This window comes from Ctenopharyngodon idella, chromosome 3 (genome assembly GCF_019924925.1).
Source record: "Ctenopharyngodon idella isolate HZGC_01 chromosome 3, HZGC01, whole genome shotgun sequence".
In the NCBI taxonomy this organism is placed as follows: domain Eukaryota; kingdom Metazoa; phylum Chordata; class Actinopteri; order Cypriniformes; family Xenocyprididae; genus Ctenopharyngodon; species Ctenopharyngodon idella.
In genome coordinates, this window is record NC_067222.1 from 8105503 (window position 1) to 8133218 (window position 27716).

At 38.8% G+C, this 27716-nt stretch overlaps 1 protein-coding gene and 1 long non-coding RNA gene across 2 annotated transcripts; one reads left to right on the forward strand and one right to left on the reverse strand.

The window, feature by feature from the left end:
* The first annotated feature begins 285 nt into the window (after positions 1-285).
* Positions 286-27712, forward strand: gucy2ca (guanylate cyclase 2Ca). The gene is made up of 27 exons (XM_051889049.1): positions 286-867; positions 5584-5696; positions 5889-5956; positions 9323-9541; positions 9619-9737; positions 12184-12280; positions 12356-12470; positions 12639-12786; positions 12873-12955; positions 15623-15734; positions 15804-15885; positions 16542-16644; positions 16739-16799; positions 16888-16961; positions 18234-18338; positions 18440-18526; positions 19614-19746; positions 20451-20588; positions 21211-21299; positions 22221-22312; positions 22394-22552; positions 24024-24216; positions 24402-24576; positions 24851-24949; positions 25030-25124; positions 26719-26795; positions 27336-27712. Exons 1-27 carry the CDS (start codon positions 672-674, stop codon positions 27508-27510), a joined length of 3207 nt encoding a protein of 1068 aa, XP_051745009.1. The 5' UTR covers positions 286-671; the 3' UTR covers positions 27511-27712.
* Positions 9777-12177, reverse strand: LOC127510093 (uncharacterized). The gene is made up of 3 exons (XR_007929477.1): positions 11085-12177; positions 10213-10876; positions 9777-10152 (listed from the first exon to the last, which is right to left on the reverse strand). It is a non-coding gene; the product is annotated as an uncharacterized LOC127510093 (long non-coding RNA).
* Positions 27713-27716: the final 4 nt, after the last annotated feature.

The window sequence follows — 27716 nt, forward strand, 5'->3', positions numbered from 1 at the left end:
AACTGAACTTAAGAGGTTTTCCAAAACTTAACTTGATCTGGGATCGGATTTCTCATGGGCATCACACCCAAATCTTTAAACCGTCTGTAAACACTTGTTCCTGATTCTGAAAAGAAATTTTTTTATGAGCAGATTTACAGGCCGCAATCTGTCAGCTTTTATAACACACAATCTATCTGCCACACATTCAGTTGCATGCTTTACAGCCCCGAAGGACCTTTGGCCCCTACAAAGGTCCCCAAGAACATTTATGAACCGCTCAGATATTCTAGCACATGGATTTAACTCAAAGTAGGCAGTAGCTGATGGACCTATTAGAAGTTAAATGATATGGTCAGTAGATGTCGTCTCTGATCAAACACAAAGCAGAAACTAGAGCATTGAAGGTTTTTTCCTCAGATCAGGTTGATGCTGGTTGTTCATTAACGTGCAGAGACACACCTGAGCGCGCATTTCCCCTTCTGGTTCCTGTAAAAACACAAATGCAGAAAAATCTCGCTGCAGTCGGTGTAGAATGTCTTTTCAGAGACATCATGTGATCTGTGTGCATGTGGCCGATGTGGTTGTTGATCGGACATCTCTGATGGAATTAATCAGGAGTTATGGGCTTCAGGAATGACTGTGGCATTAAACTGAGCGGCGTCTGTTGAAGGACACTCACTGTGGACGGGATGTTGGGTTTGTTCTGGTTCTGGTTCGGCTCTGTGCTCTGTGTCTCTGGTTTCAACGTGTTGAGCTGCAGAAACTCCTCCGTCACGCTAAACGTGGTTCTACTGGAAGATGAAGATTCGCCCTGGAGCCTGAAGTTTGTGGAGGACGTGGTGAAAATGGCTGTCGAAGTGGAGAATAAAAAAAACCAGGATGCAGGTGAGGCAGCTGTATATCCTGAAAATCAAAAATAAAGTACAAGTGGGACGATTGGGACTTCAGGTTAGTAAGAGAAACTAGCAGAAGAAAACATTTATTGCAAAAGACCATTGATATATGAGGTCTAAAAAATAGTCATGTTATTCAGTAGCCCGGGTTTGGGCTGTTGTAGGCTGTTGATCAAATTTACTAAGTTGAAGCAATACAGGTTAAAGTAAACTGTTTAAGTAAAACAAACTGATACAATAGTAAACATCATGTATCTGTTCTGTATAATGATCTAAAACATGCTTTACCTATTGAAATATATACTTAAACCTTACATTTTACTCTAAATGACAATACTTTTAAACTAAATGATCGAATTTGGACAAGATCAGCCTTGATATGACCTTGATATGACCAACTTCATGAAACTGATGCTGATGATTAAAATGCTAGTATTTGTTCATTTCTTTTGTCCACTTTCAACCACTTCTGATTTCTTTGAGGGGAGGGTCTATGGGCGGGTAAATGTATGGGCTTTTACAGATCTTTCGATCTAATGGACAAAATAAGTTTGCGCAATTTACATATGAACACAACTGGAGATGATGGAAAAACATACAGAGAGCAGCAGCTTTCGTTTCCGCACTGATAAGCCTCAAGACCAGCCTAACGCTGAGAGTGTGTGTTAGAAATCAGGGAATGGTGAGAGAACATTGTGCTTGGTACATTTTTCGTCTTCAAACCAAACTGACAAAGTTTAAATCCCGTCTGGCTAGAGCGCTTCCCATAATGTTTACACGTTAGGTCAGTAGGTCAGAGTTTTTGGGGCTGTTCGAACACATTTGACCACATGAGCGTTTACACTATGAAAGCAATCCGGATCCGAATGCATTTTCGACTACCTCTGGAAGTAGTCGAATGTGGACAAGCTCAAAACGTTTTACACTCCGTTTACACCTGTATTTAAAGTCATCAACTTGTGATCTGATTGACTAAAACGCATCTTAATACCAGGTGTAAACAGGGCTTAAAGGGTTAGTTCACCCAAAAATGAAAATTCTGTCATTAATTATCCACCCTCATGTCGTTCCACACCCGTAAGACCTTCGTTCATCTTGAGAACACAAATGAAGATGTTTTTGATAAAATCCGATGGTTTAGTGAGCCCTCCATTGCCAGCAAGATAATTAACATTTTCAATGCCCAGAAAGTTACTAAAGACGTATTTAACCCTTTCACACGTAAGTTTAAAATATTCTGGCTGAGCATGTGTTTTTCAAGGTGACCATTATTTAGAACTCATCACTTTATTGTTTCCATGGTGATTGCTTGTCACGTAACACACTGCAGAGCTGTTTGACTGATGGTCTGCTTTTATTACATTTTTCCTTTTTTATTCAAAATATTCACAAATTTGTTAACTATAGCATGAAATATATTCCGATTGTCAAATACGTGCAAGTGGATGTGTTTTGCTGTTTAAACACCCTTATAACGATCGCGGTAGTTGAGCCATATGCGCGATGGGTGCCGCCATGTTGTTTGCGCCGCACAGAGAATCGGATCTGTTGGATTTACAAAACGTGAATTCATCCACTTCTCCCGAAATACATGAAAGTAAGTGAGTCGGTGAACTGGGGAAGAATAGAGTAATCCTTAAAGTTACTTACACAATGTGTATCTGACATGAATAAAACGTTTCATCTAATTGTATGGAAAGGATTGTTATTTCCGCTTCTATAGACATCAGTGTGTATTTTACAAACTCTAAATGTATTGTTTTGCTAGTACTCATGTGTATTTAAATGTCTGAAACCTAAAATAAACATTACTGTATGTGTTTGAAAACACTGCATACTTGTGATATGAAAAGCGCTAAGCGCGTCTGGCTCTGGCTTGGCGCCAGCCAAAGCAAGCACATTTGAATTTGGCAGTTGATCACGTGATGCGCTGAACGTTCTAATCACACCGGTGTGATCGTACGTGTCAAAGGGTTAAAACAGTTCATGTGACTACAGTGGTTCAACTTTAATGTTATGAAGCGACGAGAATACTTTTTGTGCACCAAAAAAACAAAATAGCGACTTTATTTAACAATATCTAGTGATGGGTGATTTCAAAACACTACTTCATGAAGCTTCGAAGCTTTATGAATCTTTTGTTTCGAATCAGTGGTTCGGAGTGCGTATCAAACTGCCAAAGTCACACCCCCCAGTGGTGAACCATTGAAATTTTGAAACACTTATGATGTAACGAAGCCTCGTTTACTGAAATCACGTGACTTTGGTAGTTTTAAGACTAACTTGACTGTTTCCTAACCTACACTCTTAAAAATTGAGGTTCCAAAATGGGGGTTTTTGCAGGGGGTTTTGGCAACCCAGCTCTGGGTCAAAACTGGACAAACCCAGTGTTGGGTTGTTTTTACCAGGCTGGCTAGGTTAAATATTTGCCCCAACATACTTAAACTCAACTACTGATTACAAATTACTATATTGCTGGCTTAAAATTAACTCAAAACACACTGAAAATTAAAATCACACACAGAATTACTTGAGTAACAACACAGGCAACTGTAATAATTAAAAGCTGAACATACCCAGGAAGGCACAAAAATATAAGCAAGATAAAACGTGTACATGTGTATGTGAGTGGGAAAAGTGCAAAAAAAAAAAAATTATAACTCAGTAATACAGCTTATGCAGTTAAACGAAATTGCTTCTTAAAAGTTTTTTAGTTACTTTTACATTTAATAATTTACGTTAGAAACAAATATTTGGGCATTTTTTTTTTTTTCTCACACCAACGAACAGCACTAAAAGTTGTCGCTGCAGCCAGTTTTCAAAGTTCTCTCTCCGCTCCGCTTCGCTTAGTTTTACTTTATTTTGCACATATTCCTGTCGTAAGCGCAGCGGTGTGTTGCCGAAATCTGAGCCGGTGATGGGCCGTTGTTCGGCGTGAGAGCTGCGAACCTCATACAGCTGCTCCGCGTTTCTCATAAACGAAAGATGTCGTGGCAGGCTCCTTATAACCTGCACATAAACAAACAGTTCTGAGAACATATTTACCGAGGTAAAGCGCCAACTCGGCGGTATTGAGATCTGCTCTCTCCTAACGAGGATGCAAAAAGCCCGCGCTAAACCAACAGCTGGGTTGCTGTAGTAATGGTTGTTGTGCTGGAGGGCAGGTGGGCAGGGTTATATTATTTACACTGTCAGTGATGCTGCGTTCCAGGCAGGTTTTTGAGCCCATAAGTCACGACTTAAAACAACGACTCACGACTTTGTAGCGTTCCAGGCAAGTCATACCAAACTGCCTGAGCGCAAGGAATTGTGGTAGCCAGATGTAAACAAACCAGCATGGTGGACCGTACGGGGTATATATGCTCATTTACAATCATTTCTATGGCCAAAGGTGCTTACTCCTTGCTTATTTGAGGGAAACGGAGGAGGAAAAATGGCGCATAAGGCAAGAGAAGCTGTTATACATTTTATTTTACATTATTTGTATATTTGGAAGTGTATTTGGTATTAATTTATTCTTGTCAAGTGAAGTCACCTTTATTTATATAGTGCTTTTTACAATGCAGATTGTGTCAAAGCAGCTTTACAGTGATAACTGGTGAATAATTTTGTCCAGCTTAAGTAAATTCAGTACTGATTCATTCGGTTGTAAAAATCAATAATTAGTTCATTTATCTATATACAATGGTGTCAATGCAGGCAGATCAAAAACATTGTTGAATATCAAGTGTCCCCAACTAAGCAAGCCAAAGGCGACAGTGGCAAGGAACCCAAACTCCATCAGGTGACATCAGACGACAAAACAGTGATAAGAATGGAGAAAAAAAACCTTGGGAGAAATCAGGCTCAGTCGGGGGGCCAGTTCTCTTCTGGCAAACAGCGAACAGTGCATGATTATGATTTAATGCACTCAATGGACTGAAAACTAGCTGTAGTATAGCTGCTGATAATGCATAACATTTGCGGATAAATAACGTTGGAGCAATACCTTATTTTAATAAACGATTTGGCCACTCTCCAACGTTATATTGTCCTAAAGTCTATTTCTCACCGTGTACCACTTGCATAAACAACGCATCCGCGGGGCTGCCATTGTTGTGACGTCAGAGCGTGGAACTGGAAGTACATCGATGTAGTACGAGTTCACGGGTGGGAAGTCACGGGTTTGACTGCCGTTCCAGTACACTTTCACAGGTGGAAGGTTGGAAAAACACAGGTTACGGGTTGCCTGGAATGCGGCATGAGATTGACCAGCCTCTAACCCAGTGACTGAGTTATACAAAAACTATTTAACAATGGAAAAAACAACCCAACAAAATGACCCAACAGTCTGAACCCAGCGTTTTCTAGAGTGCATAAAAGAAGTATTTAGGTTTTCCAAAACAACCTTTTAGTTAACAGTTCTTAAAAGAAAAAAATTTTCTTAGTGTAAAGAACATTTTAATAATATTTTTTCACTTTGAAGAACCTTTTGTGCATTGGAAAATTTTAATGGATGTTAAAGGTTTTTCATTGAACTACCAATGCCAATAAAAAACCTTTATTTTTAAGAGTGCACTAGTTAAGTGCCCAATAAAGAAATACAATCTATTTAAAGTCCATGCTAATAGAGGCATGAAGTCAGAATGAGAAGAAAACCACCAGAAGAGATTGAGCTTATGTTGTATAAAGTTAATGATTCAAACACGGTGGTTTGTTGTTCTTGTAGGCCTAGACTTCCAGATCAAGGCGCATTTCAGTGGGTTCAACACGACGCATTACCGGCGCAGGGGTTGCGGCAGCAGTACGTGCGAGGCTGTGGAGATCCTCAAATCACTGCATGTGAGTTCTGCTTCACTGACATCAGCTCAAAGGACGTTTAAAGGACGTTCAGGTTTATTAAAACTGTCTGTCCTCAGGCACTCTGGTTATGGCACTTCATTATGGTGAAGATTTAAACCAGTGTGGATGAAACCCTGCAGCGCTGATTAACGGTTAAATGTAATGCTGTTTTCCGTTTGTTTTGTCCATTAGAACAAGAGTGAACTCGGATGTGTGATGTTGGGCCCGTCCTGCACATACGCGACGTTTCAACTGGTGGAGTAAGTTAAACTGAAACAATCAAAGCCTATTGGATTTATCAATAGGCTGATTTTAAACTGTTATCCCAAGTATTACATAAAGTGGGGGCAGTCATGGCCTAATGGTTAGAGAGTCAGACTGGTAACCTGAAGGTTGCGGGTTTGAGTCTCAATACCAGCAGGAAATGACTGAGGTGCCCTTGAGCAAGGCAACTAACCCCCAATCGCTCCCCTGGCGCCACAGCAAAATGGCTGCCCACTGCACCGGGTGTGTGTGTGTTCACTACTCACTACTCCTAATGTGTGTGCATTAACTTGAATGGGTTAAATGCAGAGTATAGGTTCACCGTCACTTTCACTTTCAGAATGTGATTATAGTCTTGCAAAAGTAGTAGACTACCAGTATATTTTCATTATTAAAGCCGTTAGAAATATAACCATAAAGTTTTAATAGGTTAATCATTAACTCTACACTCTACAAAATGCTGGGTTATAAACAACCCAAGTTGGGTTGAAAATGGACAAACCCAGCTATTGGGTTGTTTTATCCCAGCGTTTGGGTTAAATGCTTGCCCAACGTGCTGGGCAGTTGGTGTGTTCACACCAGACGCGAATGAAGTGTTAAGCGCTTGTGATTTACATGTTAAGAGTGAGTGCCGAATGAGGCGGCGCGAATTGAGAGTTTCGGGCGTTTGACGCGTGAATCGCGTGAATCACGCAAGTTGAAAAATCTGAACTTTGGCAAATATTCGCGCCGTGTTAACCAATCAGGAGCTTGCTCTAGTAGTGATGTGATTATGACGTAGCGAGCGGAGGCAGAAATCCGAAACAACAATGGAGGACAAAATCATCGTCGCTGTATGCGGATTCCCGGAGCTGTACGATACTCTTCGTACTTTTATAGAAACAGGAATAAAAAGGATTTTGCTTGGAAGAAAGTGAGTGAGGAGGTCGGAAAATCTGGTAAGTTGTAAAAAATGCTCTTTACTTAATTTGAGCTATATATGTATACATATTGAGACTATAAGCTAGCTAAAGCCGGCAAATTGAGCTTATTCGCCGTATTTTACAACTACTTTCCCGTTGATGTGTTTATTCAGAGGAAGTGTGCAGAAGCGAGACTGGAGCCACCTGGTAGAAGCCCCTCTCATGACACGAATTTGCATCTGTTGTGAAGCAAATTTCACGCGCGAATGAAGCAAGTAAACTCAAAATGTTCAAGCGTCCAACTATGCGCGAATAGCGCGATTTATTCACGCAAGTCTCATCTGGTGTGAACGCCTCTGACTTCTTTATTGTCATTGTAATGGGCCGTTCACACCAGACGTGGCTTGTGCGAATAAATCGCGCTATTCGCTTCTGCCAGGCGGCTCCAGTCTCGTTTCTGCACACTTCCTCTGAATAAACACATCAACTCGTCAGCGGGAAAGTAGTTGTAAAATAGGGCGAATAAGCTCAGTTTGCCGGCTTTAGCTAGCTTGTAGTCTCAATATGTATATATATATATATATATAGCTCAAATTGAGTAAGGAACGTTTTTTTACAACTTACCAGACTCTCCGACCTCCTCACTCACTTTCTTCCAAGCAAGATCCTTTTTATTCCTGTTTCTATAAAAGTACGAAGATGTATTGTACAGCGAAGATGATTTTGTCCTCCGTTGTTGTTTCATATTTCTGCCTCCTCTCGCTACGTCGTAATCACATCACTACTAGAGCAAGCTCCTGATTGGTTAACGTGGCGCGAATATTCGCCAAAGAACGGCCGAAACGCTCAATTCGCGACGCCTTATTTGCACGAATTGTGCCGCAGGATGTCTATCGCGTCTTTGCATTGACTTAACATGTAAATCACTCGCGCTTAACGCTTCATTCGCGTCTGGTGTGAACGCACCATAACAGAGTCACAACAATATTCTCTGTGACACAATCCAGTTTGTAGCATATAAAAACAACATTTTTTGACAAACATTAAAAGAACAACAAATTTCAATGAACCCAACTATTGTTTAAAAATGACTATATGGCTGGATTAAAATGAACACATACTAATGCTGGGTTAAAAACAACCCAAGTTGAAAATGGAAAAACCCAGCAATTGGGTTGTTATAATAATACTACTAATAATAATCATAATATTAACTTAATGATGTTTTAACCCAGCGGTTGTTTTATTTAACTTAACCATTCTTTAAAAATTACTGTATTACTTGCTTAAAATGAACCCAAAGTATGTTGGAAATAAACATTTATTAATAAGTTTAATGAATAATAATTAAACAATAAACATTAATTAAATTGCTTATTAATAAATGTCCACCTTTTGATTATTATTGTTGCCTCTTGTAATTATGTGTCTGATTTTTAATTTCCAACCTATTTTGGGTTCATTTTAAGCCAGACATATAGTAATTTTTAAACAATAGTTGGGTTAAATAAAACTGCCCAGCAGGTTGGTCAAACATTTAACCCAACCTCTGGGTTTGGCCATTTTCAACCCAGCATTTTTTTAGAGTGTAATTACCAGAGGCAATTTAATAAATGTTTATTGTTGAATTATTATTCATTAAACTTATTAATAGATGTTCATTTATTAGTTGAGTTAAATAAAACTACCCAGCAGGTTGTGCAAACATTTAACCCAAACGCTAGGTTAAAACAACCCATTCCCTGGGTTTGTCCATTTTCAACCAAGCATTTTTTGGAGTGTAAGAGAATAGCGAGTCCACACCACCCCAGTGATGAAGACACAGAGGCACGACATCGATGGAATCACTTTCAGAGCAATTTTGTTTAGCTGATGAACGATTAAAATGCTCCCATGCTTTAATGTCGGATGGATTTTGAATAAACAGAATGCTATTATGTCCATTAGTGAAGACGCTAAAATAGTTATCGTTATAGATGTTGTTCTTGGTGTGAACGTGCCTTAGCTCAAAACCACTAAATTTTTTAAAGTACATTTGGCAATCATGCAGGCATAATCATTTGTTTGTTTTATTTATTTATAGAGCACAATTAAAACAACTCAAAGTTGACCATTGTGCTGTACAATAGTAACTAGTAAAAGGGAGACCAACAGCACAGAAGGAAAAGGAGTAATAAATAAATAAGCAAATAAAACAAACATCATAGCCAAGGAACAAGACCCACTTTGTTTACTCAATGTGTTGAGCCAAAGGCTAACTCTAATAAATACAATTTCAGATTTCTTTTAAAAGAAAAATTTAAATGGACAACAGAATACATTCAGTTTAGCTATTTTAACTAACAAATATTTTAATTTCAATAACGACAAAATATATGTAGAATTGCATTTTTGTTCTTTATAGCTAATTCTGTTAAGTCATTGCACCAAATTTCAATGACCCATCTGTCTGTCTGTCAGTCAGGAGGTCGGTCTGACGCTGACTATCCCCATCATCTCAGCTGGGAGTTTCGGTCTTTCCTGCGACTACAAGGAGAAACTGACCCGGCTGCTTCCTCCGGCACGCAAAATCTCAGAATTCTTTGTCCACTTCTGGCACAAGTATTTCAAAAACGTGAAACCGCAGTGGAAAACAGCGTATATCTATAAAAAACTCAACAACACAGAGGAATGCTTCTGGTATGCTCAATAACATACATAAATGACAACACGACACAACAGACACACTCTGAGATGTCCGTCTGTTCGTCCGTCAGGTACATTAATGCTCTGGAGGCTCCATCCGCTCTCTTCGCCTCCAACATATCCAGAGAGATGCTGAGGAACCAAGGGGATCTGAAGAAAGCACTGGAAAATAAGGACCGACACAGCAACAGTGAGTAAACATCACATGACCTATCTATCTATCTATCTATCTATCTATCTATCTATCTATCTATCTATCTATCTATCTGTCTGTCTGTCTGTCTGTCTGTCATCTATCTACTTACCCATCTACCTATCCATCTATCTACTTACCCATCTATCTACCTACCCATCTACCTACTTACCCATCTACCTACCCATCTATCTACCTACCCATCTACCTACTTACCCATCTACCTACCCATCTATCTACCTACCCATCTACCTACTTACCCATCTACCTACCCATCTATCTACCTACCCATCTACCTACTTACCCATCTACCTACCCATCTATCTACCTACCCATCTATCTATCTACCTACCTATACATCTGCTTACCTACCCATCTTTCTACCTACCCATCTATCTACATACCCATCTACCTACTTACCCATCTACCTATCCATCTATCTACCTATTCATCTATCTACCTACCCATCTACCTACTTACCCATCTACCTATCCATCTATCTACCTATTCATCTATCTACCTACCCATCTACCTACTTACCCATCTACCTATCCATCTATCTACTTACCCATCTATCTACCTACCCATCTATCTACCTACCCATCTACCTACTTACCCATCTATCTACCTACCCATCTACCTACTTACCCATCTACCTATCCATCTATCTACCTATTCATCTATCTACCTACCCATCTACCTACTTACCCATCTACCTATCCATCTATCTACTTACCCATCTATCTACCTACCCATCTACCTACTTACCCATCTACCTACCCATCTATCTACCTACCCATCTACCTACTTACCCATCTACCTACCCATCTATCTACCTACCCATCTATCTATCTACCTACCTATACATCTGCTTACCTACCCATCTTTCTACCTACCCATCTATCTACATACCCATCTACCTACTTACCCATCTACCTATCCATCTATCTACCTATTCATCTATCTACCTACCCATCTACCTACTTACCCATCTACCTATCCATCTATCTACTTACCCATCTATCTACCTACCCATCTATCTACCTACCCATCTACCTACTTACCCATCTATCTACCTACCCATCTACCTACTTACCCATCTACCTATCCATCTATCTACCTATTCATCTATCTACCTACCCATCTACCTACTAACCCATCTACCTATCCATCTATCTACTTACCCATCTATCTACCTACCCATCTACCTACCCATCGATCTACCTACCCATCTACCTACTTACCCATCTACCTATCCATCTATCTACTTACCCATCTATCTACCTACCCATCTACCTATCCATCTATCTACCTACCCATCTACCTACTTACCCATCTATCTACCTACCCATCTACCTACTTACCCATCTACCTATCCATCTATCTACTTACCCATCTATCTACCTACCCATCTACCTACCCATCTATCTACCTACCCATCTATCTACCTACCCATCTACCTACTTACCCATCTACCTATCCATCTATCTACTTACCCATCTATCTACCTACCCATCTACCTATCCATCTATCTACCTACCCATCTACCTACTTACCCATCTATCTACCTACCCATCTACCTATCCATCTATCTACCTACCCATCTACCTACTTACCCATCTATCTACCTACCCATCTACCTACTTACCCATCTACCTATCCATCTATCTACTTACCCACCTATCTACCTACCCATCTACCTACTTACCCATCTATCTACCTACCCATCTACCTACTTACCCATCTACCTACCCATCTATCTACCTACCCATCTATCTATCTACCTACTTACCGGTATGTTCCTTGGTATTGAAGTCACGGTTCGGTATGGGTTCGATACAGCAGAGGGGAGAAAACCGAACATAAAATTGCTTTTTTTTTTCTTTTTTCTTTTTTATTAAACTGTGGTTTATTGAACAAATTGTGCCTTTCTCTTTATATAAATTAAATCATAATTAGCATTTTTTATGGATAAAAAAATCTATCTCAGCTAATGCTGTAAACTATATAGGGAGCCCTTTCTTGCACATTACTATAATATTAATAAGATTACAATTAACAAAAGAGCCCAAACTATTAAATTCAGTTGCTATTTATTTGAGGATATAATTATCAACACTCAAATAATACAAAAAAAACATAACAAAAAAAAAAAAAAACGTGAATTGCATATAAGGTAGGTTTTGCATTAACTTCTAAATCTAATTATAAAATTATTTTTCAATTATTTTTGTATTTTGCCCCCATCTGGACTGGAGAGTGGATAGCCTCTGACTGACTGTATTTGTCGTCTGACTGTATGAACCGAATCGTGATGGTTCGGGATGAATATATGTACCACTACACCCCTACTATCCATCCATCCATCCATATATTTATAAACATTTATTTTTTCTCTGTTGTCATAGCAGTAAACTCTTTGCATCCATGTTTTGATTCACAGTTTTTGTCCTGTGTGGGACTCCAGATGACGTTCTCTCCGCTAAGAACAACATCAACATTCCTTCAAATGTGGTCTTCGTCCTGATCGACCTGTACAAGTAAGTCTGTGATTCCCATAATCCCGTCTCAGATAACATGACTGTCGCTCGCGCTGACTGTGATGTGTCTTTCAGTGAGGGTTATCATACCAACGAGTCCAGCTTCGAACACATGAGAAACGTGCTGGTGGTCACCATGCACAGCTTCAGGAGCTACTCCAACCACTCGGTCTGGAAGTCCAACGCAACGGTAGAGCGCCATCTTCACACTTCTCTCAGTCCGTCTTTCTCTCACTCGTTTTCTTTGCGTTGAGGTTCATGTTAAAGTGTCATTTGATGTAGTTCTTTATATGCTTCAAGCTTCTTTTTTTTAAATAAATGACGGACCAGCAAACCTCAGTTTCCTCCCATCCTGTAGGCGCTAAATGATTATGTGGTGGGTTATCATGATGCCGTGGTTCTCTTTGGCAAAATGATGAGAGACAATCTGCTGGCGATGAAGAACCAGCCGTTCGACGAGAGCAGCGGCATCATTGAGCATCTCTTCAGGAACACGACGTTCGAAGGTAAGAGCTGAAAAAACAACACCACACTGGATCAGCACTCATTGTTTTGAAAGTTAATATGATAGATATGATGTGTGTGTGTTCAGGTGTGGGTGGACACTATCAATTAGACGCCAGCGGAGACAGAGATCTCGATCTGTCTGTGGTTTACACATCCAGCTCAATCAAAGTGAGTCAGTGTGTTCTTCTTCTTCTGGAGTCATGAAGATTGAACAATTTGACTTGCTCACTCATAATAACACTCAAAAGACACTCATTTGTTACCCTGGACCACAAAACCAGTCATAAGTCGCACGGGTATATTTGTAGCAATAGCCAACAATACACTGAATGAGTCAAAATTAACGATTTTACTTTTATGCCATAAAACATTAGGATATTAAGTAAAGATAAAGATATCTTTAATATTAATTAAAGATAATTTGTAAATTTCCTACCGTAAATATATCAAATTTATTTTTGTGAGTGTATATGCATTAGGGCTGGGTAAGAAATATCGATTTCTTGATTTTAATCGATTCTCAATTTTACGAACCGATATCGATTCTTAAATCCCAAGAATCGATTAGTCTAGTCTGTTTTCAGTTGATGAATGAATAGAACATTGTAGCGCTCTTCCCATCTAATAAATGGCAATAAGCTTTGTGCTTAGTTACTTTTGATATGAAACAAAGTCTCAGATTTCAAATTCTGTCCATTTTATTACGAAATTCCAAAAAATAACCGTTTTGGCGCTGTTTGATGTGGCGTGACAGATCGCTGTAGCCTCAGATCAAGAGAGGCGGCAATGCGAAGCAGCGCATGAACTGATCATCTCCTCCGCTTTAATACCAGTTATAGCGCGAAATAAACATGAATGAATACTCAAAGGTATGTTCAAAGATACAGTACAACTTACCGAAATCAGCATCCTGTCTCATGGAATAACTCAATCAGTGATTCAAACGCGAAAGACGTCAATAAAACAGCTTACGCAATGTCACCTAACGTCACATTTACCTCAGAAACCATATTCAGTGACCATAACTCGTTAGTCAGCTATAAAACTGAACTCTAGAGATGAGCATTTTGCTAAATATGCACCATATTACACATTCGTTATAATTTATAATGTTTTTTAATATTTAATGCATGTTTGAATAAATCCGTCAAGTTTTTATAACAGCCACCATGTAAATAATGTATTTCAAAAAACGAATTGGAGTAGAAATATAATTACATAATTGTAAAGTTAGTATTTTAACTTTATTATTATAAAAACTTCATTAACTTCCACTAATTTAAGTGTTTGTATACAAATCAGTTAATTTTAACCTTCAATATTCATGTAGCTAGAACTGTTCCCATGTATTGTTTACAGCATTAGTTGAGAGATTTTTTTTTTTTTTTGAGAAAATTTTATCGATTCGAATTTAATCAAAATCGAATCGAATTGCAAGCTTGTGAATCGAAATCAAATCGAATTTTTAAATTTGTGTCAATACCCAGCCCTAATATGCATTGCTAAGGACTTCATTTTGACAACTTTAAAGATGATTTTCTCAATATTTAGATTTTTTCGCACCCTCAGATTCCAGATTTTCAAATAGTTGTATCTCGACCAAATAGTATAAATCTCAATTTCTAAAAATTGACCCTTATGACTGGTTTTGTGGTCCAGGAACCACATTCTGGCGTAAATATGAAGAAATGGCCTCCGAGTGAATGTGAGCGATTCTTTTGCGTGAATATATTCAAAAGACTCGAGTCACTAAGGATGAATCAAAGCACTACCTCTTATTTTTCGTATCATTACATTCATAACAAACAAAAGATGCTAATTTGAGTCGCGACATACTGGCATAAATATGAAATATGAAGAAATGGCGACCTCTTATTGATTCTTATAAGTTATTTGATCATTTAGAGACACTTTTAAGTGTTTTTTCCTCATTTTCCTTATTTGTAAGTCATTTTGAATAAAAGCATCTGCTAAATCAGGGGTTTTCAAACTGGAGTCCGGTTTAGGAAAAACAGTGTAAAAATGTGAAAATAAATAAATAATAAGATTACTAAATAAATAAATAAATAGATTAAAAAGTTGATTAAAATAAATAAATAATACTTCTAACAGTAATAATACAAGTAACGTTTTCCAAATAATATTTTACACATATTTTTAATATTAATTTTTCAAATGTAAATCAGATGGGTAGTGTCTTTAGGCATAAAAATATGTAGCTGCTTTTTAATTTTACTTTCGCATGAGGATGATCATATTTGTGGGTCTGTGGAAAAGCTTAGAGAAAAAAAACAGTGTAAAAATAAATAAATAATAAAGAAATAAAACATAACTAACTAAATAAATAAATAAAATGGGTTAAAATAAATAAAGAAAAGGTTGATTAATCTAATCTAACAGTGCAGTGAACAGTGAAAACACAGAAATTTCGACCTCCTGTGAGATGATTATTAACCCTCTAGTATTGATAGATTTAGGAGTAGGTGTAGGGGAGGGGTTAGGATTAGACAATCAGGTAGCGACTTCAACAAGGGGGGTAATAATTTCGTAGGGGGTCGAAATTCGTCACAACACCGAAAAATTCCGTCATTGGCGGGGAAAGAGTTAAATATCCTGTTTCACATTACGTCAGATTGCAGAAGTAAAATGGGTTTGACTATCATTGTTCACCTCTTTCTTTTTAGCTTTGAAAAGGGCTTGCTTTCTCTCTCATTTATTAAATTTAAAATGTAATTTGTCAAATAAAATTATATATACAATTGTATATATAACTGTACATATACAATTATATATACAAAGTTAATGAAAAGCTAATTCAATTCTTGTGTTTGTCAGTATAAGACTCTGTTCGTCTACAGCACGTCTCTGAACGAAACACGGCTGAATCACACGGATCCTGACCTGTTTTGGGACAGATCACAGCTGCCCGGCGACAGACCCGATCACGGTAACCGGCTTGCATTCGCTTATAAAGCGTCATGTGACAGATGACATCACGCTAACGTGTGTTTCTCAGGTATAGAGACTCAGCACATCATCATGATCGTCCTCGGGCTCAGTGTGGTGATGGCCACAGCCGTCGCTTTCATCTTGTACAGGTACAACCACACATAAAGTCAAAGTTTATTTACTGTATATAGCACCATTTAAACAGCAGCAGCTGACCAATGTGCTTTACGTAAAAACACAACATAAATACAAGAAAGGAGAGATTAAATAAACAAACGGGCCACATTTCACCCCAAAATCAATGTGACATCTGAGCTTTTAGTTCACATTTATTGCGACTTTTTATCTCACATTTCTGACTTTTTTTATTATTTAAAGAAAAAAAAAACAACTACTAAAAACATTTTTATATTTAATTTGTTGACCTGTATGTGTTACAATCATGAACATGTATAATATATATGTGTGTGTGATATACATGATTATATATAAAAAATATAAACCACAAATATATAAAAATGAAGAAAAAAAATACAGAATCATAATTTTTTATCACATTACAGAAATAAAATATATTTATATTATTGTATTATTATTATGAAAATAATGTAGAAAATGCAAAGAATCTTAATGGTCATAAAAACAGGCTTCGTTTAGATGATACAAAATATAATTTCTTTTCTTTTTCTTTTGATTTTGGGGTGAAATCATTTCAGTCATTTCCGGCTGTATCTCTCAGGTTGAGGACGGATGTGAGTTTTGAGTCATTTAGTGGGTTCAGACATGCATGTGTTTGTGTTTTCAGGCAGAACAGGCGAGTGCGTTTCGATCAGAAGAAATGGTCTCACATCACCCCATCGCTCATCACACCGCTGGATGACAAAGAGAGAAACCACTTCAGTCTGAGAGTAAAACCGTCCTTCTGTCCATCTTTCTGTCGTTACGTGTGCAGATGATCTGTGTTCCTCTCAGTGTGACGCTGTCTGTGTGTGTGTGTCGTAGATCGATGAGGATAAGAAGGGAGACAACAGCGTCCAGATACACAAGGGCCGATACGACAAGAAGTTCTGTGTGTCCCGTCACACGTGTGTGTGTGTGTGTGTGTGTGTTTGTATTGTGTGTATAATGAATGTTTACATCTGTGTTTCTGCAGCCCGTCATTCTGAAGGAGCTGAGAAACACCGACGGAAACTTCTCTGAGGAGCAACGAATCGAGCTCAACTCTGTAAAAACCTGTCCAACACGTCACCCTTAAATCAGAAGAAAAAAATGAATTATGTTTTTGTTTTAAGCGGATTAATATAATAAAAAAACTCTATTTTTATCAGAACAGGGTACAAAAATGTAAAAATTCAATTGGAATATAAAATTGAAAGAATTTTAAAAAGACAAAAGAAAAAAATAATAATTTATAATACCATTATAAATGTATAATTAATCATATATATATATATATATATATATATATAAAATGATTTTAGCTTTTATGTTTTTTATATATTTTTTGTATTATTTTCATAATTAATCACACTTTACACCAAATTTTCAGTACTGCAATGGAAAATTATGTATTATTTATAAAAGTATTCAGCATGATATAAATTGTTTGCAGTGATTTCAATTAATGCTGATTTAAATAAAAAAATATATTATTGTGTTACAGTAACAAGAATCTAATTAGAATTACAGACCAAAAAATAATCTGGAATAATCATAATCATAATTATTATATTATAATATAAATATAAAGTGCTAAAAATAGGCTTCATTTTCTTTGTATATATTATTATTATTATATATTACATTATATATATAATATCATAAAAATGTACAAATAAAATTATTTCAAACTAATTAATAAAGTTTTTTCTGTTAATATTTTGAATTAGATTTTTTTAAATATTTTCTGTTCTAGTTTTAGTAATTTTTGTAAAATATATGTATTATAATAAAAATATAAAGTGCTAAAAATAGGCTTCATTTTCTTTGTATATATTATTATTATATATTATATTATATATATATTTTTATTTAAAAAAAAAAAATATATATATATATATATATAACAATATATAACTATATATATATATATATATATATATATATATAAATCATAAAAATGTACAAATAAAATTACTTCAAACTAAATAAAGCCATATTTTTGTTAATATTTTGAATTAGATTTTATTTTAATATTTTCTGTTCTAGTTTTAGTAACTTTTGTAAAATTAAGTAATATTGGGTTTTTGTCATTTTTATTAGTTTATATATATATATATATATATACATACATACATACATACATACATATATGATTATATAAAGGCTATATTATGGCCACAGTAATATATATTTTCTTATTTTTTCTTTCTCTTTGAAGGTGAAGTGTGTCATGAACAAGTTTCTTTGAGATTGACCTGATTATTGTGTTGTTTTCTGAAGACTATAACTAATCTCTCTCTCTCTCTCTCTCTTTCTCTCTCTCTCTGACGGCCAGTTGTTGCGTATCGATTACTATAACCTGACCAAGTTCTACGGGACGGTGAAGTTCGAGTGTGGCGTGTTCGGGGTGTTTGAGTTCTGCGAGAGAGGATCGCTGCGGGTAAAACCGTCTGTTCGTTCACACTCGTAAATCACAGGACAAACAATCCCTTCATCATCATCATTGTCACATGACCCTTGTGTGTCTGTTTTTTCCACCAGTCTGTGCTGAATGATAAGATCTCATATCCCGACGAGAGTTTTATGGATCTGGAGTTCAAGATCTCCGTCATGTACGACATCGCAAAGGTGTGTGTGTGTTTCATCATGTACACAGTAGACGCTGCTTTTTACTGCTCCGTCTATAAAAATGTACTTGTTCACCGTTAATGGTTTTATGATGGATCACAGATGGAAACATAAACCTCCTCACGTCATGAATGACTTCTGCTGTAAACACAAGCTGCTCACCTGTGGGGTCAAACCATAGAAAGGTCCATTTAAAGGTCACGCATGTCGTTTCTGTTTCCAGACATACCAAATCATTTTATATATCTCTATATATAACTATATATTAGGATTATTATCATTACATTTCTCTGCAAGCATGTGAAAAAACTAGCCGCTCAGATTTTGCTCCCCTTGTGACATAGGAAAGGGATCTTATTATAATATTACCGCCACTTAATCTGCACATTTCCACCCACGGCGCCGCCATTTTGTTTTTGCAAGCGACAACGGTGTACCAGTTTTAAGGCCATGGCAGAAGTTCGAGAAAAGCATGCTAACTGTTTTGTCGTTTGCTGCACAGACGAGCACAGAACACTATTTAGTTAGCTTGGATAGCCTGCAAGTTGACCCTGGCAAGCTTGATTGCTAAAAAAGTAGCGTTAATGTCCAAGCGATATTTTGGAAAATAATATTAGACCATTTGATAGCAATCATAAACGTTAGCTTGGTGTGTATGGCTCTGTTTGGCAAACAGGTATGCTATGTATAGTGGGCGTCCATACGGAAAGATTAGCATGACGGCACATGCTAGTCGATGAGTTGAATCAACTCCACAGCAACTACATAAATTTATCCACTAACCATTCAGAAATGTACAGATGCATTCTAAAAGTTGTAACTTCTTCCTGAGTCTCTCCATCAGTGTCCGACTCCGGTTTGAACACTGTAAGGCTGAACACCAACTGACAATTGTCATTTTGGCTGCGTGAGATTCTCCAGCTTTGTTGTTGAGCAGTTTAAGGAATCAGTAGTTTCAATTTTCAGAAATATAATAATGATTATAGGACACACATGGGCTTCCGTATGTTTGGAAGCAGTTGTTATTTTTGTGCTTCTGTTTTGACCTTTGCCCTCTGCTGACTTCATCACGTGACTGTGTCATCAGGGCATGTCGTACCTGCACTCGAGTAACGTTGGCGTTCACGGCCGGCTGAAATCCACCAACTGCGTGGTGGACAATCGCATGGTGGTAAAGATCACCGACTTCGGCTGCAACACCATCCTCACGCCCGGGAAAGGTCAGCGAGATCACTTCCTGTTTTTCTACAGAAATAATACAAATGCATTTATAATATGTCTCATATTATAATATTACTAACACTCACATTAAAGAGGACCCATTATCTTTAGTGTGTAATGTTGCTGTTTGAGCATGAAAAAGCTCTGTAAAGTTCCAGTTATTCTCTATATCAGTGTCACTGTTTCGGAACTCCCTGAAACGCCTCCATTGTAGTCTTGAGTTTTCTTCTGTCACAATATTCCTCATTTAAATAATTCATACGCAGAATAAAGGGGCGGGGCCTGGTTGAGTTAGTTAGTAGTGTGTTGAAACTGGCGGTTATGGTAAGGGGCGGGGCATTTCCCAAACACGCTTGAAGCACTTGACCAATCACAACACACTGCTCCAGCTGACCAATCAGAGCACAATGTGCTTTTCAGAAGGAGGGGCTTCATAGAGACAGGAACTAAACAGAGTGTTACTGACAGACTGGGAAGAGAGGAGCTGCAACAATGGAGAATATGAGGAAAATAATGAACATGCAAGCATGAAACCCTGTTCTAGTAGAGCCCAGAAACAACATCAAGACTTTGAGAAAGGGCATAATAGGTCATCTTTAACATAAAGCTGCTGTTCAGAAAGTTTGTGGAGTGTCAGTTTAACATTCAGTCTCTTTAAGTCATTGAAAACATGTCAAGAAAATAAAGTCTTTCTCTGTGTCAGACCTGTGGACGGCACCGGAGCACATGCGTGTTCAGGGAATTTCTCAGAAGGGAGACGTCTACAGTTTTGCAATCATCTCGCAAGAGATCATCCTCAGGAAGAGCCCGTTTCACACCAGCTGCTGCTCCGACACGGCAGGTACAAAGAGAGATCAGAGATATTTAGATTATCTTATACATGTGGATGCTAAATAGTATGCATTTAGCAGATGCTACAATAAAATTATATATAATAAATTATATATAATTTTACTGTGTGAGTTTGTAGGATGTGGGTTGATGAAAAGCTAATAATTAAATCATAAAAAAATTAAAGTAAAATAAGTAAAAATTAAAATAAATAAATCATTTTAAAATAAAACAATTAGGGATGCACAATATATCAGCCACCATGTTGGTATCGGCTGATATATGTTCATTTTTAATATTATCATTATCGGCCAGATACAAAAATTTGGGTTACATATAGGCTACATAAAATTATAATGAAAACATTATAATAATTAAGACATGGCTTTTAATGGTAAAACTCTTCAAAAAAAATATTTTTGAAGAAAAATTTTATCGGTTATCTGCTTTTAGATATAAAGAATTATCGGTTATTGGTATCGGCCAAAATTTTCATATCGGTGCATCCCTAAAAACAATCAAAATAAAACACATTTAAAAGACATTTTATTTGTTTGCCTGCGTGCCACATTCACATGTTCTATAAAATTCTATTTCTCACTCATTCTTGCATACGTGCTGTTCTCTTCTAGAGAAAATCTATCGCGTTCAGTATCCACGGGGCCCAAACGTCTTCCGACCGGATCTGAGTTTTGAGTCTGTTGGAGAAACTGAAGCAGAGGTACCTTTACTAAAGACTGTACAGTATATACTACAAAAAAGGGTTCACTTGTGTTACTAAGAATGGGAGAAACTGAAACACCCAAACATTGCAGCTCTAGCAAGGAAAGCCCTGCCTTCTAAATAAAAGAGCCAATCGTGTCACTGCGGCTGCTGTTTGAAGCACCGGTTACCATGGCAACAGTTATTTTTTGTTCTTCGCTTAGGAGAAGTTTGAAATACTGGAGCAGTGATATACTGTTAGCGAACATCCCGACACTGAGAGCGACGTTTAGATGAATATGTAATAACAAAAAATGGCGAGAAAACAGCAGTTAAGAAAGCTTCTGATCATTGCGAAGTGGATATGTTTGCACCAGCTCTGCAATTCAGCGCTTTATACTATAGATTGCTTTAAAACAGCAGCTTTACAGTATGAAACATGAAAAACAGTGTCAGTGTCTAGAATTACAACTTCATTTTGTACTGTAAAGTGGTTCTTCAGTGTGTTCATGTTTTCATTTACGGACATCTGACCTTGACGGACTGAACAGAAGAAATGAACCAGAGAAGATTTGCATCTCAAAGAAGGTGGAGCCTCCGAGCCACACCCACCTAGTACATCATTGCCACAGGCCAATGGTAGTTCGAAGGTGTTTACCAGCCGTAGTAAACTTTTCCGGAACTCCTCAAACAAGCAGCAAAAGAACTTTGTTTTAGCCTGATTTTGTTTAAAATGACATCACACAAGTACATTCTTCGACTTTACTTGAAGTATATCATGGCCTGTATCATTGGCTGGACAAACCTAAAATAAACGTTTGTGCGTAAGAAACAACATTTATGAAATAGTTCATGTCAGATTTTATTGCTGATTTGAAATGTCACTGAAATGTGAAATATACACTTATGTAAATGTAAAAAACAACATTTATATTTGTAGCTGTTCGTGCTGATCAAGAGCTGCTGGGAGGAGGATCCAGAGAAGCGTCCCGACTTTAAGCGGATTGAGGGCGCTCTGGGGAAGATCTTCAGGTGCGTGAGTGATGTCGGCCGGACGCTTGCGTTTCACAGAGTTGTGAGCAAATACTGACGTGCTGCTGTGTGTTTCCGCAGTAACTTTCATAACCAGGCCAACGCCAGCTACATGGACAACCTGATCCGCCGGCTGCAGATGTACTCCAGGAACCTGGAGCACCTGGTGGAGGAGAGAACGGCTCTGTACAAGGCTGAGAGAGACCGAGCTGATCAGCTCAACTTCATGCTGCTGCCGGGGTCAGACACACATGCACTTCATGTACAGCTAACTTCCACTTAGAACACCCTAGCAACTGCTTAGCAACACCCTTGCAACCACTCAGAAGATCTTATCAACTGTCTAGCAACATATTAGCACTCATCCCGGGTATTCTAGCAACTGCCTAGCAATCACAAAGCAATGCCCTAGCAACTGCATAGTGATGCCATAGAAATTGACTAGCAATCACGTAGTGATGCCCTAGCAACTGCCTAGCAACACCCCAGCAACCACCCAAGACACACTAGCAACTGTCTAGCAACAAAATAGCACTGTCTTAACAACTGTCCAGCAACCTCATAGCGATGTTGTAGAAACTGCCTAGCAGCCACATTTAAATGCCCTAGCAACTGCCTAGCAACCACATAGCAATGCCCTAGCAACTTTCTAGCGAACTTATAGTGATGCCCTAGTAACTGCCTAGCAACACACCAGCAACGACCCTGAATACCGTAGCAACTGCCAAGCAACCACATAGCAATGCCTTAGCAACTGCCTAGCAACACCCTTGCAACCACCCAGACATTCCTAGTAAATGCCTATCAACATATTAGCAATCGTCCAGGATTTTCTAGCAACTGCCTTGCTGTCACAAAGCAATGCCCTAGCAACTGCATAACGATGCCATAGAAATTGACTTGCAATCACATAGCGATGCCCTAGCAACTGCCTAACAACACCCTTGCAACCACCCAGATGATCCTAGCAACTGCCTAGCAACATATTACCAATCGTCCAGAATATTCTAGCAACTGCCTTGCAATCACATAGTGATGCCCTAGCAACACCCCAGCAACCACCCAAGACACACTAGCAACTGTCTAGCAACAAAATAGCATTGTCTTAACAACTGTCCAGCAGCCTCATAGCGATGTTGTTGAAACTGCCTAGCAGCCACATTGAAATGCCCTAGCAACTGCCTAGCAACCACATAGAAATGCCCTAGCAACTGCCTAGCAACCACATAGCAATGCCCTAGCAACTTCCTAGTGAACTCATAGCAATGCCTTAGTAACTGCCTAGCAACACTCCAGCAACCACCCTGAATACCATTCTTTCCTTCTTCCTCCCAAACAACCACATAGCAATGCCTTAGCAACTAACTAGCAACACCCTTGCAACCACCCAGATGTTCCTAGTAACTACCTATCAACATATTAACAATTGTCCAGGATATTCTAGCAACTGCCTTGCAGTCACAAAGCAATGCCCTAGCAACTGAGTAACGATGCCATAGAAATTGACTCGCAATGACATAGCGATGCCCTAGCAACTGCCTAGCAACCACATATCAATGCCCTAGCAACTGCCTAGCAACCATATAGCAACTGCTGGGCGTCAATCAGGTGTTCCTATGCGAGCAGCAGAAGTGACCCTGATTTGACACGATAAACCATCTCAAACCCGAGTGATTGTGTTCTGAGCGTCAGATGTGTGTTTCTCACACAGGCCGGTGGTGCGCTCTCTGAAGGAGACGGGTCGTGTGGAGCCGGAGCTGTACGACGAGGTCACCATCTACTTCAGCGATATCGTGTGCTTCACGACCCTCTGCCATCACAGCACGCCCATGGAGGTGGTGGACATGCTGAACGACATCTACAAGAACTTCGACAGCATCCTCGACCACCACGACGTCTACAAGGTGCACTAATACACAACATGTGTGAAGATGCTCAGAGAGAACATCTAGCAGTCAGCCATTTAAATATTCACTTTTAATATTGATTTTTTAAATTGTTTAATTCAATCGTTTTTAAATAACTGTTTTAATATAAAAAATGAAAGGCAGAATGTGATTAAATAGCCAGAACTTGCTGTCGTGTTCAGGTGGAGACCATTGGTGACGCGTACATGGTGGCGTCCGGTCTGCCGAAACGCAACGGGAACAGACACGCGGTGGACATTTGTCTTATGGCTCTGGACATCCTCGAGTTCATGGGGACGTTCCAGCTGAGACACCTGCCGGGAATCCCACTGTGGATCCGTATTGGGATCCATTCAGGTACAGAAACACAGGAAGAATCAAGCTGAGATGATGTTATAGTGGAAACTTACTAGAAATCATTCCTGCAACATCTTGTGGCAGCGCCATCTACTGGTCAACATGCATAAACTAGCCAAAAATCATTCAAATATCAAGTTCTATCCATTTGGATGAGCTCAGCCAAGCATCTTTCTGATATTTTGAACCAATTTGCTAAACAGACACAAGATTGTAATGTGCGGATGGTGTAATAACTTACTGACCCTTACTAGTCATGTGTGTGTACGTGTAGGTCCATGTGCGGCAGGTGTGGTGGGTAATAAGATGCCGCGTTACTGTCTGTTTGGGGATACGGTCAACACAGCGTCACGGATGGAGTCTACAGGCCTGCGTAAGACACAAACACACACATTCACATACACACATATACAAAAACACACTCTTCAGTGAAGCAGCTGATCTGTTTTCCAGCTCTGAAGATTCACGTGAGCGAGTCGACCATCCATATCCTGCAGCGAACCGACTGTCAGTTTGAGTGCGAGCGCCGAGGAGAAACGTACCTGAAGGTGAGAGGAGAGATGCCAGCCAATCACAGACGTACTTATTTAGTTTCTATCCAATCACAGGCTCTTACTTCAGCTTCCCTCCAATCACAGGCTCTTATTTCAGCTTCCCTCCAATCACAGGCACTTATTTTAGCTTCCAACCAATAGCAGGCTCTTATTTCAGCTTCCCTCCAATCTCAGGCTCTTATTTCAGCTTTCGACCAATTGCAGGCTCATATTTTAGCTTCCAACCAATCGCAGGCTCTTATTTTAGCTTCCAACCAATCACAGACTCATATTTCAGCTTTTGTCCAATCTCAGGCTCTTATTTCAGCTTTCATCCAATCACAGACTCCTATTTCAGCTTCTGTCCAATAGCAGGCTCTTATTTCAGCTTCCCTCCAATCTCAGGCTCTTATTTCAGCTTTAGACCAATTGAAAGGTTCATATTTCAGTGTCCGTCCAATCTCAGGCACATATTTCTACTTCCGTCCAATCACAGACTCTTATTTCAGCTTCCGACCAATCGCAGGCTCATATTTCAGCTTCCGACCAATCGCAGGCTCATATTTCAGTGTCCATTCAATTGCAAGCTCTTATTTTAGCTTCCAACCAATCACAGGCACATATTTCTACTTCTGTCCAGTCGCAGACTCTTATTTCAGCTTCCGACCAATCGCAGGCTCTTATTTTATCTTCCAACCAATCGCAGGCTCATATTTCAGCTTCCGTCCAATCGCAGGCTCTTATTTCAGCTTCCGTCCAATCGCAGTCTCATATTTCAGCTTCCAACCAATTGCAGACTCATATTTCAGCTTCTGTCCAATAGCAGGCTCTTATTTCAGCTTCCGACCAATCTCAGGCTCTTATTTCAGCTTCCGACCAATCTCAGGCTCTTATTTCAGCTTCCAACCAATCGCAGGCTCTTATTTCCGCTTCTCTCCGATCTCAGGCTCTTATTTTAGCTTCCAACCAATCGCAGGCTCTTATTTAATCTTCCAACCAATCAAAGGCTCATATTTCAGCTTCTGACCAATCAAAGGCTCATATTTCAATGTCCGTCCAATTGCAGGCTCTTATTTTAGCTTCCAACCAATCACAGGCACATATTTCTACTTCCGTCCAATCGCAGACTCTTATTTCAGCTTCCGACCAATCGCAGGCTCATATTTCAGCTTCCGTCCAATCGCAGGCTCTTATTTTATCTTCCAACCAATCGCAGGCTCATATTTCAGCTTTCAACCAATCACAGGCTCTTATTTCAGCTTCCGTCCAATCGCAGGCTCTTATTTCAGCTTCCATCCAATTGCAGACTCATATTTCAGCTTCCGACCAATCGCAGACTCATATTTCAGCTTCCGTCCAATTGCAGGCTCTTATTTCAGTGTTCATCCAATCGCAGGCTCATATTTCAGTGTCCATCCAATTGCAGGCTCAGATTTCAGCTTTCAACCAGTCGCAGGCTCTTATTTCAGCTTCCAGCCAATCACAGGCTGTTATTTCAGCTTCCAGCCAATCGCAGGCTCTTATTTGAGCCTCTTCAGCCAATCACAGTCTGTTGAAGAAGAGTTCACAGTAACAGAAGAGACTCACAACGTGTGTGTTTGTGTTTCAGGGTAAAGGGAAGGAGATGACTTACTGGTTGACTGGAGTCACCGGGCAGAAATACAACCTGCCGACACCACCAACAGCGTAAGACTATTAACACTTATATCCTGTAATCATAAAATACTCCCAGAATACACCAGTAAAACATATGCACATGCTGAATTTATTATCAGAACGACATATGGCCACAATTCGAAACAACTTCAATTGTGAGTGTGATGTTGCTTTTATACAACAAGCCAGTAAACAAGACGTCGAGTTACTTACATTTCACTACTGAGTCATCAACCAATCAGATTCCAGGACTGAACTGCTGACCCCCAAATATTTTGATCCCCTTGCAAGGAACCCCTTTAATAAATGTAAAGTACTAAATAATTGTCTTTTGTAGTTAAACAATGTATATATACACTCTACTTATGTTATTGTCATGTTAGATGTATAAACCTAAAGAAAAACATTCAATTCAGATTTATTTTCAAAGTGCCTTGCACAAAATATATTGTAGTGTTCAAAAAGACTGCATTAAAAACATTTAATGTTAACTTTAATGTTCTTTTGAAACCCCCTGCTGTTTACAATCACACACATTGAATCTTTCCGTGTGCATCTTTTGATCCCCAGAGAGAATTTCCAGCGTCTGCAGCAGGATCTGGCCGAGAGGATAGTCTCCACGCTGAACACACGCGGGAACGAGCGGCGGAAAACTCTCTCCACGCGGCAGAGGCGAACACAGAGACACAGCAGCGACGGGCAGCCCGAATACCTGCACCTGACCGACCCTGCAACATACCTGTAGAAAACACACACACACACACACACACACACACACATACCTGCATGTATTTAACTATATGAAGTGTTGCTCATTGTGTTTCAGTGTTCCTATTTGATCATTTATTCAGTAATTTAATCATTCTGAAACGGTTGATTCCAAAATGAATGATGTATGTAATGTACAATATGATTTCATAACAACTGTTTCTGACTCATAAAGACAACAGG

What these genes read in the sequence shown, in the direction of transcription:
- gucy2ca (XM_051889049.1), top strand. Translation starts at nt 672, where the DNA reads ATGTTGGGTTTGTTCTGGTTCTGGTTCGGCTCTGTGCTCTGTGTCTCT. An exon ending in CGGCGACAGACCCGATCACG is followed by an intron (nt 15,735 to 15,803) that starts GTAACCGGCTTG and finishes TGTGTTTCTCAG; the next exon opens with GTATAGAGACTCAGCACATC. An exon ending in TCATGTACGACATCGCAAAG is followed by an intron (nt 18,527 to 19,613) that starts GTGTGTGTGTGT and finishes CTGTGTCATCAG; the next exon opens with GGCATGTCGTACCTGCACTC.